The sequence below is a fragment of the Callorhinchus milii genome, unplaced genomic scaffold (genome assembly GCF_018977255.1).
Source record: "Callorhinchus milii isolate IMCB2004 unplaced genomic scaffold, IMCB_Cmil_1.0 Scaffold5, whole genome shotgun sequence".
NCBI classification, from domain to species: domain Eukaryota; kingdom Metazoa; phylum Chordata; class Chondrichthyes; order Chimaeriformes; family Callorhinchidae; genus Callorhinchus; species Callorhinchus milii.
The window spans coordinates 39,182,812-39,197,111 of NW_024704746.1; the positions used below are offsets into that span (position 1 = coordinate 39,182,812).

A 14,300-nucleotide genomic window follows, 5' to 3' on the forward strand; every position below is an offset into this window, starting at 1 on the left:
GAAAGGAGCTGGTTCAACATCTTGTTCGAATGATGGTACCTACAATGATGTAACTTGGTCCCAGCACTGTACTGGAGTGTCCAACTGAACTGTGAGTGAACCCACAACCTTTTGACCAGAGGTGAAAGTGCTATACACTGAGTCAGGCTGACATAGTAGAACTGCAGTCCCAAGCCATGCGATGAGGTGTAGGATGAATAACTGAGATCTTCTCTGTCACTTGATTTTTGGCGGAAGGGAAATTGAAGAACTGTAATTATGAGGGTAGCCCAAACGGTGCAGTGTAATTCAGCCTCAAGCCCACATCATGATATTTTTATGTGTAAACACCTTCCAGACAATTTTAATTCAGTGAAAACGTTTTGTGAATATAATTAGGAGAAATATAATTAGCATTGGTTGGATATTTACCTAGCAATTGTACCTATCAGTAAATAGGAACCCGCTTGTTAGTCGACTGGTGGATCACTTCCCGGGGATAATAATCCCTTCCCCCAAAAAATAACTTGATCGCTCAATCCACGATTTGTTTATGGGACACTGCTGTGCGCAATTGGCTGCTGGGTTTCACCCACAAAATACACAGTCACTACACTCTACCATATATACTGTGAAGCACTTTGAGGTGATAAGACGCTATATCAAATGCAAGTGATATAGTGCCACATCACCATAAGTGACTTACACTTGTTAAGCAGCTTTGTGGGCCAATGTAATAAGTCTGGATACCTAACCTAAGTTAATGGATTGCCTTAGGAAGAAAGCTAGGCTAATTAATCATTGGTTGTTGCACAAAGTGACAAGGGTTCTTTATTGGTGCTGCATTGAGCAAATATGCCAGCATATTGACATCCAAGATGTACTGGGAGTGTAGGACAACAGAGTAACTGACCCTGTGATAAATTAATGCCTTTCTATGTTAGAAATGCAGTCAAACATAGAAAGAGAAGACCCAGGTTACAAATGAACATGAGGGAATAGGGAATGAAGAGTTATAGGCGAGGGGATTGGGGGGGGGGTGTGGGTTCGAGTATAAACACAAGCTACTTGGATCAAATGGCCTATTTCTGTGCTGCATCACTCTATATATAAACCCTATGAACAATTTCACAGAGCATCACAAGAAGTTGATGGCATTTTGTTCCCAAGGTGCACTATAAAACTTTTACCTTTTTAGAGTGTGTCTGCTTTTCTCAATCGGTAGCACTCTCGCCACCTCTGGGTCAGAAGGATGTGTGTTCAAGTGCCCAAGCTCAGAATCTAGGCTAACACGCCAGTGTAAAGCTGGGGGAGTGCTATATTGTCAGAGATTCCATCCTTTGGAAGAGATATTAAACCGAGGTCGCATCTGACTATTCAGGTGGATGTTAAAGCTTCCATAATATTATTTGAAAGGTCAACAATCCCCCAGATAAAAAATGATTATTCAATTCATAGCTGTTTGTGAGTCGTTGTCTGCTGTGTTTATCTACAAATACACAGTCATTGTACTTTACAGAAAAAAAACTGTGCATCACTTCAAGACATTTGCATCACAGATTATTCACCAATCGTTGAGTGACATCTGCACGCATCTTCATGGAGCTGCTTTGTGCATCACACCCATTACATCATTTATCTACAGTGAGTGCATTCTACCAGCTTTATGGATACAACAGGGTCTGCATGGAAAACCTCTATGACTTGTTAAAAATCTATAGGCACTAAAATGCATTCCCGGGGAAATCTTTACATGTTATAAAACTAAACTCTGAGCGAAAGGCCCTTTTGTGGATATAGTATTTTTCCCTGCAATACATTTCCATTCCTCCTCCTTTCCGTAACATAAAGCAAGCCAGAAACATCATTCTCCATATAAAAAGACAGGAAATGGACCAATATGTAATCGGAAAGTACAAGCATTTTGATTTAGAGCCTCTTCCTCCCCTCCAACCAAATTTGGTTATTAGGATCAGTATTCTAAGGGAGATTATTGGTGCGTGACTGCAGAAAGAATCACTAAATAGCCAAGCAAACCAGCTGTGAAATGCCCTTAGACTGTCAGATGCAGACCAGCAGTGCAGTCAAACTCTGGGAATTCAAATCAGCAGTTAGTGCACCCGTGTCTAAGCCACAGGGCACTGTTAGAATTTCACAGGAAGCAGACTGGTTTTGTTTTTATATATATATAGAAGAAAAGGACCTACCATAAGTGGTTCTTATTAGCCTTCAGCAGCAGTCAGCCATGCAGGTAAACTTTTAATGCGACTTCTAAAAGGACATTGTGGATGTGATGAAAACAGGAATGTTTTTATGTGTATGGAGCAATTCTGTCTCCAATCCCATTTTGAAAGAGCCTCATCCCTCCCACTTTTAGCTTATTTTGGAATGCATATTAATCTCCAAAGGAAACGAAAAGCAAGATAATCATAATCAAGCTAATCATTCCCAAGGATCACACAAAGTGCAGGGATGATGTGTGCTATCAGTGCCATGCAATTGACTGCTGTGTTTCGCCCACAAAATATACAGTCAATTCACTTTACAGTATATTCTGTGAAGCGCTTTGAGATGTCTCGAAGACAGGATAAAGCGCTATATCAAATGCAAGGTTTATTATCTTACAATTGTTTTTAAAAATCAAAGGTGCTCAGATCCAAATCTGCATTTTGTGTCAAACATCTACACTTTTTCAACTATCTCAATCTGGAGTCTGGAAATTTCTCAAGAATATACTATAAAATGAATTTTCTGTATATTTTGTGAGCGAAATGCAGCAGCTAATTGCGCACAGCCCAAACAGTGTTGGATTAAGTGACCAAATTATTATTTTTTTTTGAAGGGATTATTACCCCCGGAAAAGCGATCCGCTAATCGATTAACAACCGGGTTCCTATTTACTGCTAGGTAAACAGAGGCATGTGGAGTAAGGTAACATGCCCAACGTTTCGCCCTGCCTGGGAATCGAACGCACGTCTTCTCGCTTGCGAGCTGAGCGCTCTAACTATTAAACTACAGGACTCCACATGATAATAATATAATTATATTTGCGTTTGATATAGTGCTTTTCACGTCTTCTGGACATCAAAGCACTTCACAGAATATACTGTAAAGTGAATTGATTGTATATTTGCGACCATTGTTTTTGTTTCTTGAGGGATTATTATCAGGCGTGTGGAGTAAGGAAACTTGGCTAAGGTTTTGCCCTGCCGGGAATCAAACTCAGGTCTCTCGCTCGCGAGTCGAGTGCTCTAACCACTGAGCTACAGGAATGCATAATGGTGATAATGGTTGAAAATATAATGGAATGTAGGGCTCCACCCAAACTCTTCTGATTATTAACCATAGTTTAGGCCTGTTATAACAAGTCTTTCAAAATCGAAATTGCATTATAATAGGACTGTGATAGCATCACGCTCATTACTGGGAGGTGGGAAGTGGGATTGCCAAAAGTAGCACTTCAATATACGTGGATTCACCATGTTATTGTGTTGTATACAAACCGTATTTTAAATATGCAAATCAGGGAAAACTCTAACAGGCTGGACTGTATGGGGAGAAATTAATAAATGTCTTCAGATTATTCAGCAAATGTGATCTACATTTCAAAACAACTTCATTGTTAATTTATCTAAATCGCTGCTTGGAAAGATACCATATTCAATTGTCAGTGACCGATGCTGAAGTATTGAACAATATAATTTATAATACTTACAAACAGGCGGGAGTTCATATTCCACCTCAAGGACCACTCTCTCACCAACATTCTTTAGGAGGCTGATGATTTCATCATGCCTGAACTTTGTTAAGTTGATTCCATTGACTGATTTGATGTAGTCTCCGATATTTAACTGGTCACTTCTGTAAGAGAATGTCAAAGCATTTCATCGTGTGCCTCTGCTTCATGTCAGGATCTTGCAATGTTAATAGCTAATGCTGCCTACAGTATTCCCTCTGCCAAGCATTTCAAAGTCAAACCATCAGTCACAAGATCTATTTGCACTTTCCGACATGATGTGGGCACGGAGTATATATTGGTCATGTAAATCATGCAGATATATTGATACTTCTGTATAGCTGCCATTCTCATTTACTTCCAGCTGACCCGATTGCAGAGAGGGGAATGACACTGCCCTGATGTCGCTCATAGCACTATTCCACAGTCACAGGTTCAATTCCCAATCCGTGCCAAGTTAGCAAGCTGTGGTATCTCTTCAACCATGTCTACGGTCACTTTGTTCCTCCCTCTCCACCCATTGCCCCTGTTCACCGACACCGTCTCTGTAAAGCACTTCAAGATATTATTCTGCTTAACAGGTGTTATATTGTATAAATGCAAGCTATTGTTGTTAAACTCTAACAGTATCCCTGAAGCAAATTCTGAAGTCCGAGAGCCTTGGCTCTTGCCAACATGCACCTAAATTTTCTGGGGAAGAGAGTACACACTCCATTCCAGACAAACAGAAATCCATTCCAGACAAACAGAAATGTCGAAACATAATGTGGAGCACTCCGTAGTTTGACTTGGATTCTCTTAAGAATAGTGATTGGCTTTTGAGTGTGTCAGATATCCTGCATAGCACCTCAGTCAGGGAGTGCTAAAATTAGTTTTAATAGCCCTGATCTAGGAGATGGGGGTGAAAAAAATATCAATCAGTATTTCTGCTCTTCATCACTATCCAGTAATTGCCACAGGAATATGTGTGCGCGTGTGTATGTATGTCAGATACAAATAGGATGAGGCTCCACTGTGTTGCTTTCTACGGTCAAAGAGTTGACCAACACTCACTGTCTGCTCGCACATAGAACCATCCCAGCAAAAGTTAGCATCTTCAATTGATGAAGCAATAACGAGAAAATTGGCAAATAATTCACTTTCATAGCTATGGCTTTCATGTTGCTGTCAGGCAGCATGGAATAAATACTCACACTCTGCATTACTGGCCTTTTCAGTAACCACACAAGTGGAATACTTACAACTGTTTGCTTCAGGCAAATTGCATTATTCTGGACTTGCTCCTCAGGTGTGAATATTTCTCCACAGACAGCTGTCCTGATGCAAGTTTAAGTGGGGGCATATCTGATTACATTAATACATTGCCTGGAGTCGACAAAATGCAGTATATGAGAGTTGATAGCAGTAGACAAGCCTTCAGTATAAATCAGGCTCAAAAAGGTCAGTGAATTCCTCCTGACAAAACTGAAAACTCCTGAAATTCAAGAGGATTTGTTTTCTCTGCTAATTTTCTCCTCTTATGGCATTTGACTAATTTTTCTTTCTACTGGGGTGGAGTCCCATGAGTGTTGGACATGTTTTACCTAAGAATCATTTTGTATATCTGAGCTATTATAATGTATAGACATAGGGGTGGAGAAACCATAACTGAGCCGAATTCTATCCTCACCTAATCTCCACATATGTGTAATAAAAACAGAGATCGCTGGGAGCACTCAGCAGGTCAGGCAAAGTCTATAGAGAAAGGAAACTTTCCTGCCTGACCTGCTGAGTGTGCCCAGGGATCTCTGTTTTTGTTTCAGATTTCCAGCATCTGCAGGAATTTACGTTTTATGGGTACCTTCCAGTAGGGATCTTTGGATAGTTACCAGAAATCTGGGCTAATTTTTCCTTCAGTAACCGAGGGACCCTGATGCCAATAATTGTAGGCTTAACAGGAGTTTAGTGGGAAGATTCCCTGTCCCCATGAGTGGTATGCCCCTCCAAGTCCTACCGATGAGCCAAGTTGTCCAGTCTCTCATCAGCAATGCCCTGGAGTACTACGGACCAATTCGGTTCAGAAATCGGACTACTGAGACCGCCACAGTGAATTGACTTGATTCCAACATTCCATTACCAAGCATACCAGATCAGCTCTAAGGAGACCCTGCTTACCTTTCCCCCTCCCTCTTGATGCTAATTTTAAAAGTGTTATTTCAACTTCACCATAGCCAAATTGGTTTGGTTTCTGAAGCGATCTCGTGAGCAGCTACAGTTAACACATACACAAGCACATAATGGGCTTGAATTAAAAACTACACAAAGACTTATTTTCTCCCATATGTCTCCACAAGCCCACTTTAGCTGCTGCAATATTTTATCATTCTTTAGTAATTCAATGCTACAATAGCTTTGGTACCTAGCAGAAATTTCTGTTAATACAACGTCACAATAGGTTTGGTTACCTTGCAGCAATTCCTCCGGGTCGAAGGTTGGATACTTTTGGCTTCCCTTCCTTGTCTATTCCACCTGATACAGTGAGCCCCAGGGTGCTGCCTTCTTTTTTCATCAACTCTACTATCGTTTGACCTTTAAATTCCTCTGTGAATAGAGCACATCAGCTAGGTCACTTCACTGTACCACAAGAGGAAATAGTCTTTTTTTAAAAAAAAAGGTATTCCGAATACTATATTGGAGACATTTATTGCAACATTTCAGAATAGTCAGCTTACACAAAAATGCGTTCAAATAAAGCATATTGTCTTATATAGGTTAGACCGCATTTTGTTTAAAAGGCTGTTCATCAACTAAGTGTCATGTCATTAAATGTTGAAATCATCACATGAATAACTAAGCCACACTGTGGTTAACCACCAACAATAGAAATATCACTGAATGTGGCTCTTTAGTTCGACAAACTGCATCACAGTAAGTACATTATTCAGTTTGCATTCACGAAAGACCTTACCATCATCCATAGGCAGCCCCAGTCATTCACTCTGTAACCTTGAAAATTAAACGGATGGCCCAGCCCATACAGACCAGGTGGGTCCCAGGTATAAGTCTTGTTCTGTGCCAAACTATCTTATCACATTTAGAGTGACACAAAGGTTGCTACAGTTATCATCGGGAATCTGGGCTAGGGAGAGGGTAGGGTGGGGGGAAGTAAGCCATGATCCCTGCTTCTGATCGCTATTCAGTGACAACTGCTGGAGAGTGAGTGAATGGCGGGCATCACCTGGACTGGGCTTAATTATGACAATTACCCCCAAATCCTATAGTCTACTGACACTTACCGTCTGGGCTGGCACATTAAGAATGGTTATTTGGCTCACGTACCAGAGAGCAACCATGTGATTGTACTCCATAAGGAGTCACCCACCTTCAGGAAAGTGGAAACAGAAAGGGAAGAGTACACCAGTGCACTTGCCTTGACTGATTTTTAGCCCTGGAGAACAATGCAGTGTGAAACAGGGAAAGGTTGGTGAACGTTTGATTTGGTGCAATGATTCCATGTGCACTGTCCACATCTCTCTGAGCTGTGTGGCTCACTAGTGTAGAAGCTGAAGTGGCCGGTCTCAGTTAAAATGCCCATCAGCAATTTCATGAGTTAACAAGGTGCCAAAATTATTAATAAAATACTAACCAACTGCTTGTTATGTGAGGGTTGACACTGGCTGATATTAGTTACATTATATAACACATCAGTGGCTTCAGCAACAAGATATATCCAAAGCCGTTGCAGCCGTAGATATACCCTCTAACCAGGTACATGCTACTATAACCAAACTATCTCGTTCAAGTGCTATTCACAACACTCCCTTTTCTCTGGTCAGTGGCATGTTGTGTTTTGGTATAATTCTGGATATTCTTCCACGGAGCCAGTTTAGTATTCATGAAAGCGGAGCGAATATGCATCAAGGCAGTGCACAATCTCACAGCAGACATTCTGTTTATTCTTTCCGCTTCCACCCTCTCCACAAGAGCAGTAAGTCATCGATGCAGTAGAGATCAAAGAGTCCACAGGCTGCAGCTGGAAAAACCCAGACCACTATTTAGTGAGGTTAATTATCCCTGCAAGTGCTAGGATTAATTAGGTCTAAATAAACGCCCTGGACGATGCAAATCATTATTCCGTCGATATAAATGGTCAATAAAACCAATAATATGTCCTTCTGTAAATGTCATCTCTTGCAAAAATACTGCAGTGCGTGGTGTGGCTCGATGGAAAAGTCAGGAAAAACTGATCCTCTTTGGAATTATTCTATCCAACCTTTTCCTCAATAAATTGAATGCAGGGTAGAGTGAGTTATGTGGAGGAGTCTTTCAACATCTGGCCATTTTACTCAGTGTTTGTGCTGAAGGAGTTTTATGTTGTGTTTATGCACCTGAGGAGAAGATGCTTCACTCCCTACTGTGCAACAATGTGGGGTGAGAGGGGGGAAAGCCCAATTTATATTTCCTACTCTACATGGTCTTAAGTTAGAGCCAATAATAAAACACTTGATTTTGAATTTTTCTAAATACATACCTCGGTAAAAAATTGTTTTTCAATTCTATGAAAGAGGCTGTGTGAGAGAGAAGACAATTCAACACGATACTTTATAAACTACATACACCAGAACTGTACTTTGGGATGCACCAAGATGGAGGACATACATTTAGAGTTGCCAAGGTCAATTTCAGTACCGATATCATGAGTTTTTTTTACCCCATCGAGAAGGTAATTAATGCCTAGAAAAGGTTGCCAAGAAGGGTGCGTGAGGCAAGACACTGGACACATTTAAAAAGCAGCTTGATGAGATGACAATGGGTTGGGTATTCTGGAAGGAAGAGATCAGATGGGCCAAAAGGCCTTCTTCATCCAAACTCATTTTTTGATCAGCACTTTAATCACATTAAATAAAAGTCCACTGAAGTTACTTATGATGGCCGCTGGACTAGCCAAGAGCTTTCAAGGGACAGAGTGGGGAGAAAGCGCAGAGGTGGTTCTCACCGGTTGTTCTTATAGTGCAATAGTGATTTTTTTAATAGATAATAGTGCAATAGTGATTTTTTAATAGATAATAGAGTAGTTATCATGACTTTTTGTTCACCCTGTACAAGACAGAAATTGCAGAATTGCTGACACACATTATGGCAAGATTATTAACAATATCGAGGCGAGACCAACAGACTGCTTTTAAACAGAGAAGCAGTTTCACTGGCATATTGTAGATTGTAACAGACATATGTACGCATGCACAGACACAAACAAATCTCTATGTTGGGAATGGTTTGGGATATAAAATAGTTTCATGAAGAACAACATATACAGAGGACTAGACAATGGAGCAAATAAGAGTCACAAGAGCTGTCATATATCATGATTAGATTGTTCCTTTCAAACTGTACATAATTCCCCTCAATGGTGTGGGACCGTGAGATTTGTTTGGTCTTGTAATGTTCACTTCAGAAACCCAGCGTCAGCATCATGCAGGCCCGGGAGCAGCAAGAACATTACAGTCTATATGGCTGACTGCACAGACAGTGGAGAGGGTTTTTAAACCGGTAAAATTGAATTGATCCTCCTTTTTTGGGTGGGGGAGGGAGAAACAGCATCTCTCATGGCTGAGCAAATGGAAATTTAGATCAGAGTATATCTGTGACAGAATAGCAATATTAGCTTAGTAATTAAGATTCCGTAATATCAATATCAAGACTCAATTATAGATACATTTGTTTCAAACCTCTGTTAGCTGTAGAGCATTCGGATTAGATGAACAGCCAGCAAGCACTACATTGTGCGTAAGCCACACACAGGAATACTAATGAGCAACGCTTTCTCCCAAAGTTTATCTGTACACAGATAGAAGCATTAAAGTAATGAATCGTTTAAAGAAGCCTCACTAAGAGACACACAAGACAATTATCAAAGGCTTCAGGTTTCGTCATAATTGACTGGCCTTCTGTCTCAATTCAGTAGAAACTCTAAATTATTTTTCTCAGGAATACCATTCCTCAGGGATTCACAGTTTATTTAACTACAAAATGAATACCAGCTCAAGATGATTAATTAGCCATGTTTTCCAATGGTCAATTTGATGCCCGAGTTTCATTTGTATGGGTAATCGTTCTGATACCATCAATCATTTGCATTATTTACTCCCTGGAGTGTAATGTTGGTTTAATGAACTGATGGCAAAAGGAGATTTAGACAGGTATTTTGCATGAACCAAATTGACTGATGCAGTATTACAGTGTTCTAAAAACCTTTGGCATAGATCAGAAATGATTTCATGTGGATTTCTAACTACAGACGTTCACACAACTAGTGTGGGTGGGGGAAGGGGTGGGGAGGGAGAGAAGGAGTAACTGGACCACTTTCAACCAATTTGTCTGGGTTAGTTTAAGATCAAATCCTAGAGATTAGTAGACTGTGATCATTGTCTTCCAACAACTCAACCACTGAGTCCCTGGGGACCAATAATGTGCTTGGAATAATTGTCCAACACACACCTGCTTACAACACAGTGCCCAATTTCATATTACAACTTCATGCTAAACTGCAGAATACTCAATCATGGTACTAACAGAGAACTTAAAACATGAAAACGTTAAATTTACTGTAGTACTGAAAAATATTTCCCTTTCCCTCTGATTCACTATGTGGTTTCTTCCGCACTACTTGCAAATGAGGTTAATGGTAGGGGTGTCCATCTAATATTCATATCTGGAGGTTTATTTGCCAGAGAGTACAGTGCTGAAAGGAATGCCTAGAGCAGCACTCTGCAATACGGAAATACTGTGCAACTCCAGTCATGGGCAGTGAACTGAAATGCTCTATGTCTTGTGAAAAGCATGTCCAAACCCAGGCACAAGATTATTTTAGACAGCAAGCTAATGCACTTTATCAAAATGGAAGCCTGCAATGCTACCAGAACTTTCCATGCTGGGCAAAACCTAAGCTCCTTGCCTTGCATGGTTTGCTTTAAAACAATATTTTACTGGCTATTTATGACATTATAGCATTGAGTATAAGCATGAAGTTCACAGATAGGGATGTACATATAGAAGACCAATTATAACAGTGAAAATAAATCCAGTGATATGGTTCCAACAGTCATTTCCTATGTAAAATGTGCCTATAACCAAACCTAATTTTTTCTACATTACCTTTTGAAATTATCAGGACATCACTGCATGATTCCAGGAACTTGATGTTTTGTAAATGCTCTAACAATTTTATATTAATTTGTGCATTTTCTTTTAAAGGAGAAGTGTGGAGAAGTGGACTGCTGACTTCACCATGCAGTGGTGGTGCTGACAGCAGTCTTGCCAGAGATACAAAATGAATGAGACAGCCGAAGATAACTGAAGGTGCTAAGACCTATTGGACAAGATTGCTTTTCCTGTTACTTTCGTGGGCAGCCACATGCACAACAATGCGATGGGATATAGTGCATAGGTAGTTCGGGACGTATGCGCATGCGAACTAGATGAACCTTGCTTTTTTTCGTCTAGCATTTCTTATGTTATGCAGTATAAGCAGGTGACCTGAGTCCACTCAAACAGAGACCAGAGAGACATTAGTCACCCAGCGGCTTGTATGCACTTCAACCAACTTTTGAAGAGATTAAGCAGCTAACAAGTTGGGATTCGTAGCAATAAGTCATTCAACAAATCTGTAGAGACAGACTCTGTACATCTATTACAAAGAATTAAACATTAAGGCAGCAAACTCATTAAGGCCAGAAAAAAGTATTCTGAAAAGGCACAGCAAATCTAAACAGTGTAGTCATTTGTTGAGCTTATTATTAATGTGGCAGATACTCAGTATAAAAAAGATGGAAATTCAAAGTACTGTCAAACATATGACTAACATATCCTTACATATGGAATTTCTGCTCTTTGCTGCTAATAACCCTAATCCATCTCATCTGTATCACTTTTATCTTTATTGGGTTCACAGCCTCTAGATAAGAATGTCATTGGCCTCAATTTAATGCAGTCATTTACTTAATTCAATAATAAAAATGCATTACTTTTAAAAACTTGTTCCAAAATAAATTATTGCAATGCATCAATTCTGATGTCTCGTATTCAATCAATAGTTTTCCTAAGAAAACTTTTTTTAATGCAATTGAAAGAGCAGTTGAAATATAATCTCTTGTCCATTCCTTAGAAAGAAATGCCAATTGCTCATAGATGTAATTAAAAAAGGCAATAACATAAATTGCATCCATCTGGGCTCTGGTACAAGTAATGGTTATTGGCTACTTTCTGATCAATTGTCTTTGTGGATAGAACATTGCTTCATGCTCACAGTACTTCAATATTATTCTAAACCGGTTGCACAGAAATAGAATCTGTCTAATTTTCTGTCTAAGTTCTAATTCAACTATTAAGCAACAACTAAATGCATAAAGACAATTCTGCTCATATCAGAGCCTGTGGACATCCTCCTGACATAAAAAGTGCTATATACATGTAAATTTGTATTGTATGTTTATTGATACAGAAAGGCAGGGGGCACCAGGTGATGCAGCCACTTACAATATACTAATTTGGTGTTTGGGACCTGTGTTGAAATCTAGTCCAGGCTGTGAAAATGGGTCCAAAGTGTTGGAAATAATTTAGAACACATACATCCACATCCCATAACATTTGTCTATGAGTTGAAAGATGTCATTGTACCTGTGTGGATCACAGGTTAAGCCATGTTTTGTATACTATATGGGTGCACTAACTTCAAAAAGATAAGCGAGAGGCTCACATTCATGTTTTCATTGGAGAAAGATTGAGAGGCATCACCCTGATTTGTTTTATATAGCATACTAAGGCATATATAATGTAGAAGAGAGTAGGCTATTTCGCTCGACAGAAGAACCAAGGATGACAATCAAGAGAGTCCCAAGCGAGAGTAACGATCAGAGGACAAATCAATTTCTGCAGAGTACTGAAGACACAAAATGGATGCTCAACAAAAGCAGATTATTTGGAATCAATGGATCAGCGTTGAGTAGTGAAGGTGTGGATGAATATTTTGAACATTGTATTGATTATATTTGAGGATCACAGGGTATTTATACAGAACAATCCTTCAGAACAGGTATGGTAGTGAGGATTGAACGTTCTATAGAATGAGTGTGCTTAGCAAGACAGGCCCACACCTTCTTCTCTGCCTTGGAGTAAAGAGCACTTTTTGACTTGTGGCAAGAGTGGCCTTCTCATACTCAGTCCAACCCAAGAAAACAAGAGATTCTCCTTTCATTCATCCCCCCATCCCTCCCAGATTTTTTAAAACTTATTTATTCAACCTCAAAAATGTGAAGGGTAGGAAAGAGATCTATGGAGATTCAAAACCAGAACTAGTTTTACATACAAACCAATCTAATTTAATGGTGCTTCACTCTGAAAAAATAACCAGATTTGGTTGCTCATGAATTAAATAGTGTTAAATAATACTACTCAGTATGGGCATGTTATGCGCAGTGCAGAAATTTTCCCCAAATTAATTTTTTTTAAATGTTAATTCCCAGAATATTGCAAATAAGGCAATTTACAGTTCTTTGGTTGAAAATCTAATCCACAATGGCAGTTGTTGAAAATCTACAGATAGTCATTTTGTACAAATGATAGTTGAAAACTGAAATGCTTCTTTCAGAACTTCACAAAGGTATTTGCGACCAGTTTCTGTTTATTCCATCTTCAAAAGAGGTGCTTTTATATATTCAAAAAATCTAAGTTTGTACCCGTAGTACAAACTGTGATTCTTTTAAAAGGCAAGTATTATTCGAAAATAATTTCATACTTTAGCTCCTTTAGGTCTTATACTTTAGAAACTGTGAGAGTCTCAATAGATATGAGGGAGTATCTATGGGGAAATAATTAATGAGAGTGGAATTGGTTTAGGTGACTCATGTGGAGAAAAACACCAATGTAGACTGGATGGGCCTTATACTCAGTTCTGCAATATTAACATTACGTCATATTATAACAATATTAACATTACGCTATATAATATTTTGCATAGCACCTTTTCACGTCCTCTTGGTGTGAAAGGCTCTATACAAATGTAATTTCTTGTTGTTATGGTATGTTCCTCCCAAAGAAGTATTTTTGAAAGTGCCATTATGCAGGCGAACAGATAATCAACACACAGTCATGTTCATACCCGGGATGCTTTGTCGTCTCACTACCAGAGTGCCTTCCGAAGCTTTTGCTGAGTTTGCAGATTTGGTGTATGGTCCTTCATCTGCAAAATAACATAAGAAATCTGTCAAACAACTCTAAAAAGGAGGAAATTATTGTGTGTTTTGAATCTTTAATCAAAGTACCAAGAAGTAATGATACAGGACATCAGCTTTAACAGCCACTGAGAGCAGACATGATTAGTACAGGCATGTCCAAATCACAAGCAAATTCCCTAGCTAACCTATTAATGTAATCGGCAGTGCTAGAAAATAATGGGGAAAAGGCAGGAAGAAAAATACTTGAAAGAACTTGCAGTTTTATAGCTTTTTATTATATTGAAATGTCTCAAAGCACTTCACGAGAAATTAATATCAAGTGTAGTATTGGAGGCAAAAATACATGTGAAATTCACTGCCACGAATCATTGTTA

The 14,300-nt window shown here is 39.3% G+C and overlaps 1 protein-coding gene across 8 annotated transcripts in view; it reads right to left on the reverse strand.

Annotated features, from left to right (window-relative positions):
* Nucleotides 1–14,300, reverse strand: part of grip1 (glutamate receptor interacting protein 1) — a 189,143-nt gene that overhangs the window by 37,862 nt on the left and 136,981 nt on the right. For all 8 annotated transcript variants that reach the window (XM_007904960.2, XM_007904959.2, XM_042335258.1 and 5 more), the window contains exons 2-4: nucleotides 13,851–13,931; nucleotides 6,160–6,295; nucleotides 3,695–3,840 (exon numbers count right to left, since the gene is read on the reverse strand). In XM_007904960.2, coding sequence (XP_007903151.1) covers nucleotides 3,695–3,840; nucleotides 6,160–6,295; nucleotides 13,851–13,931 — 363 coding nt within the window. The remainder of the gene's footprint in view (nucleotides 1–3,694; nucleotides 3,841–6,159; nucleotides 6,296–13,850; nucleotides 13,932–14,300) is intronic.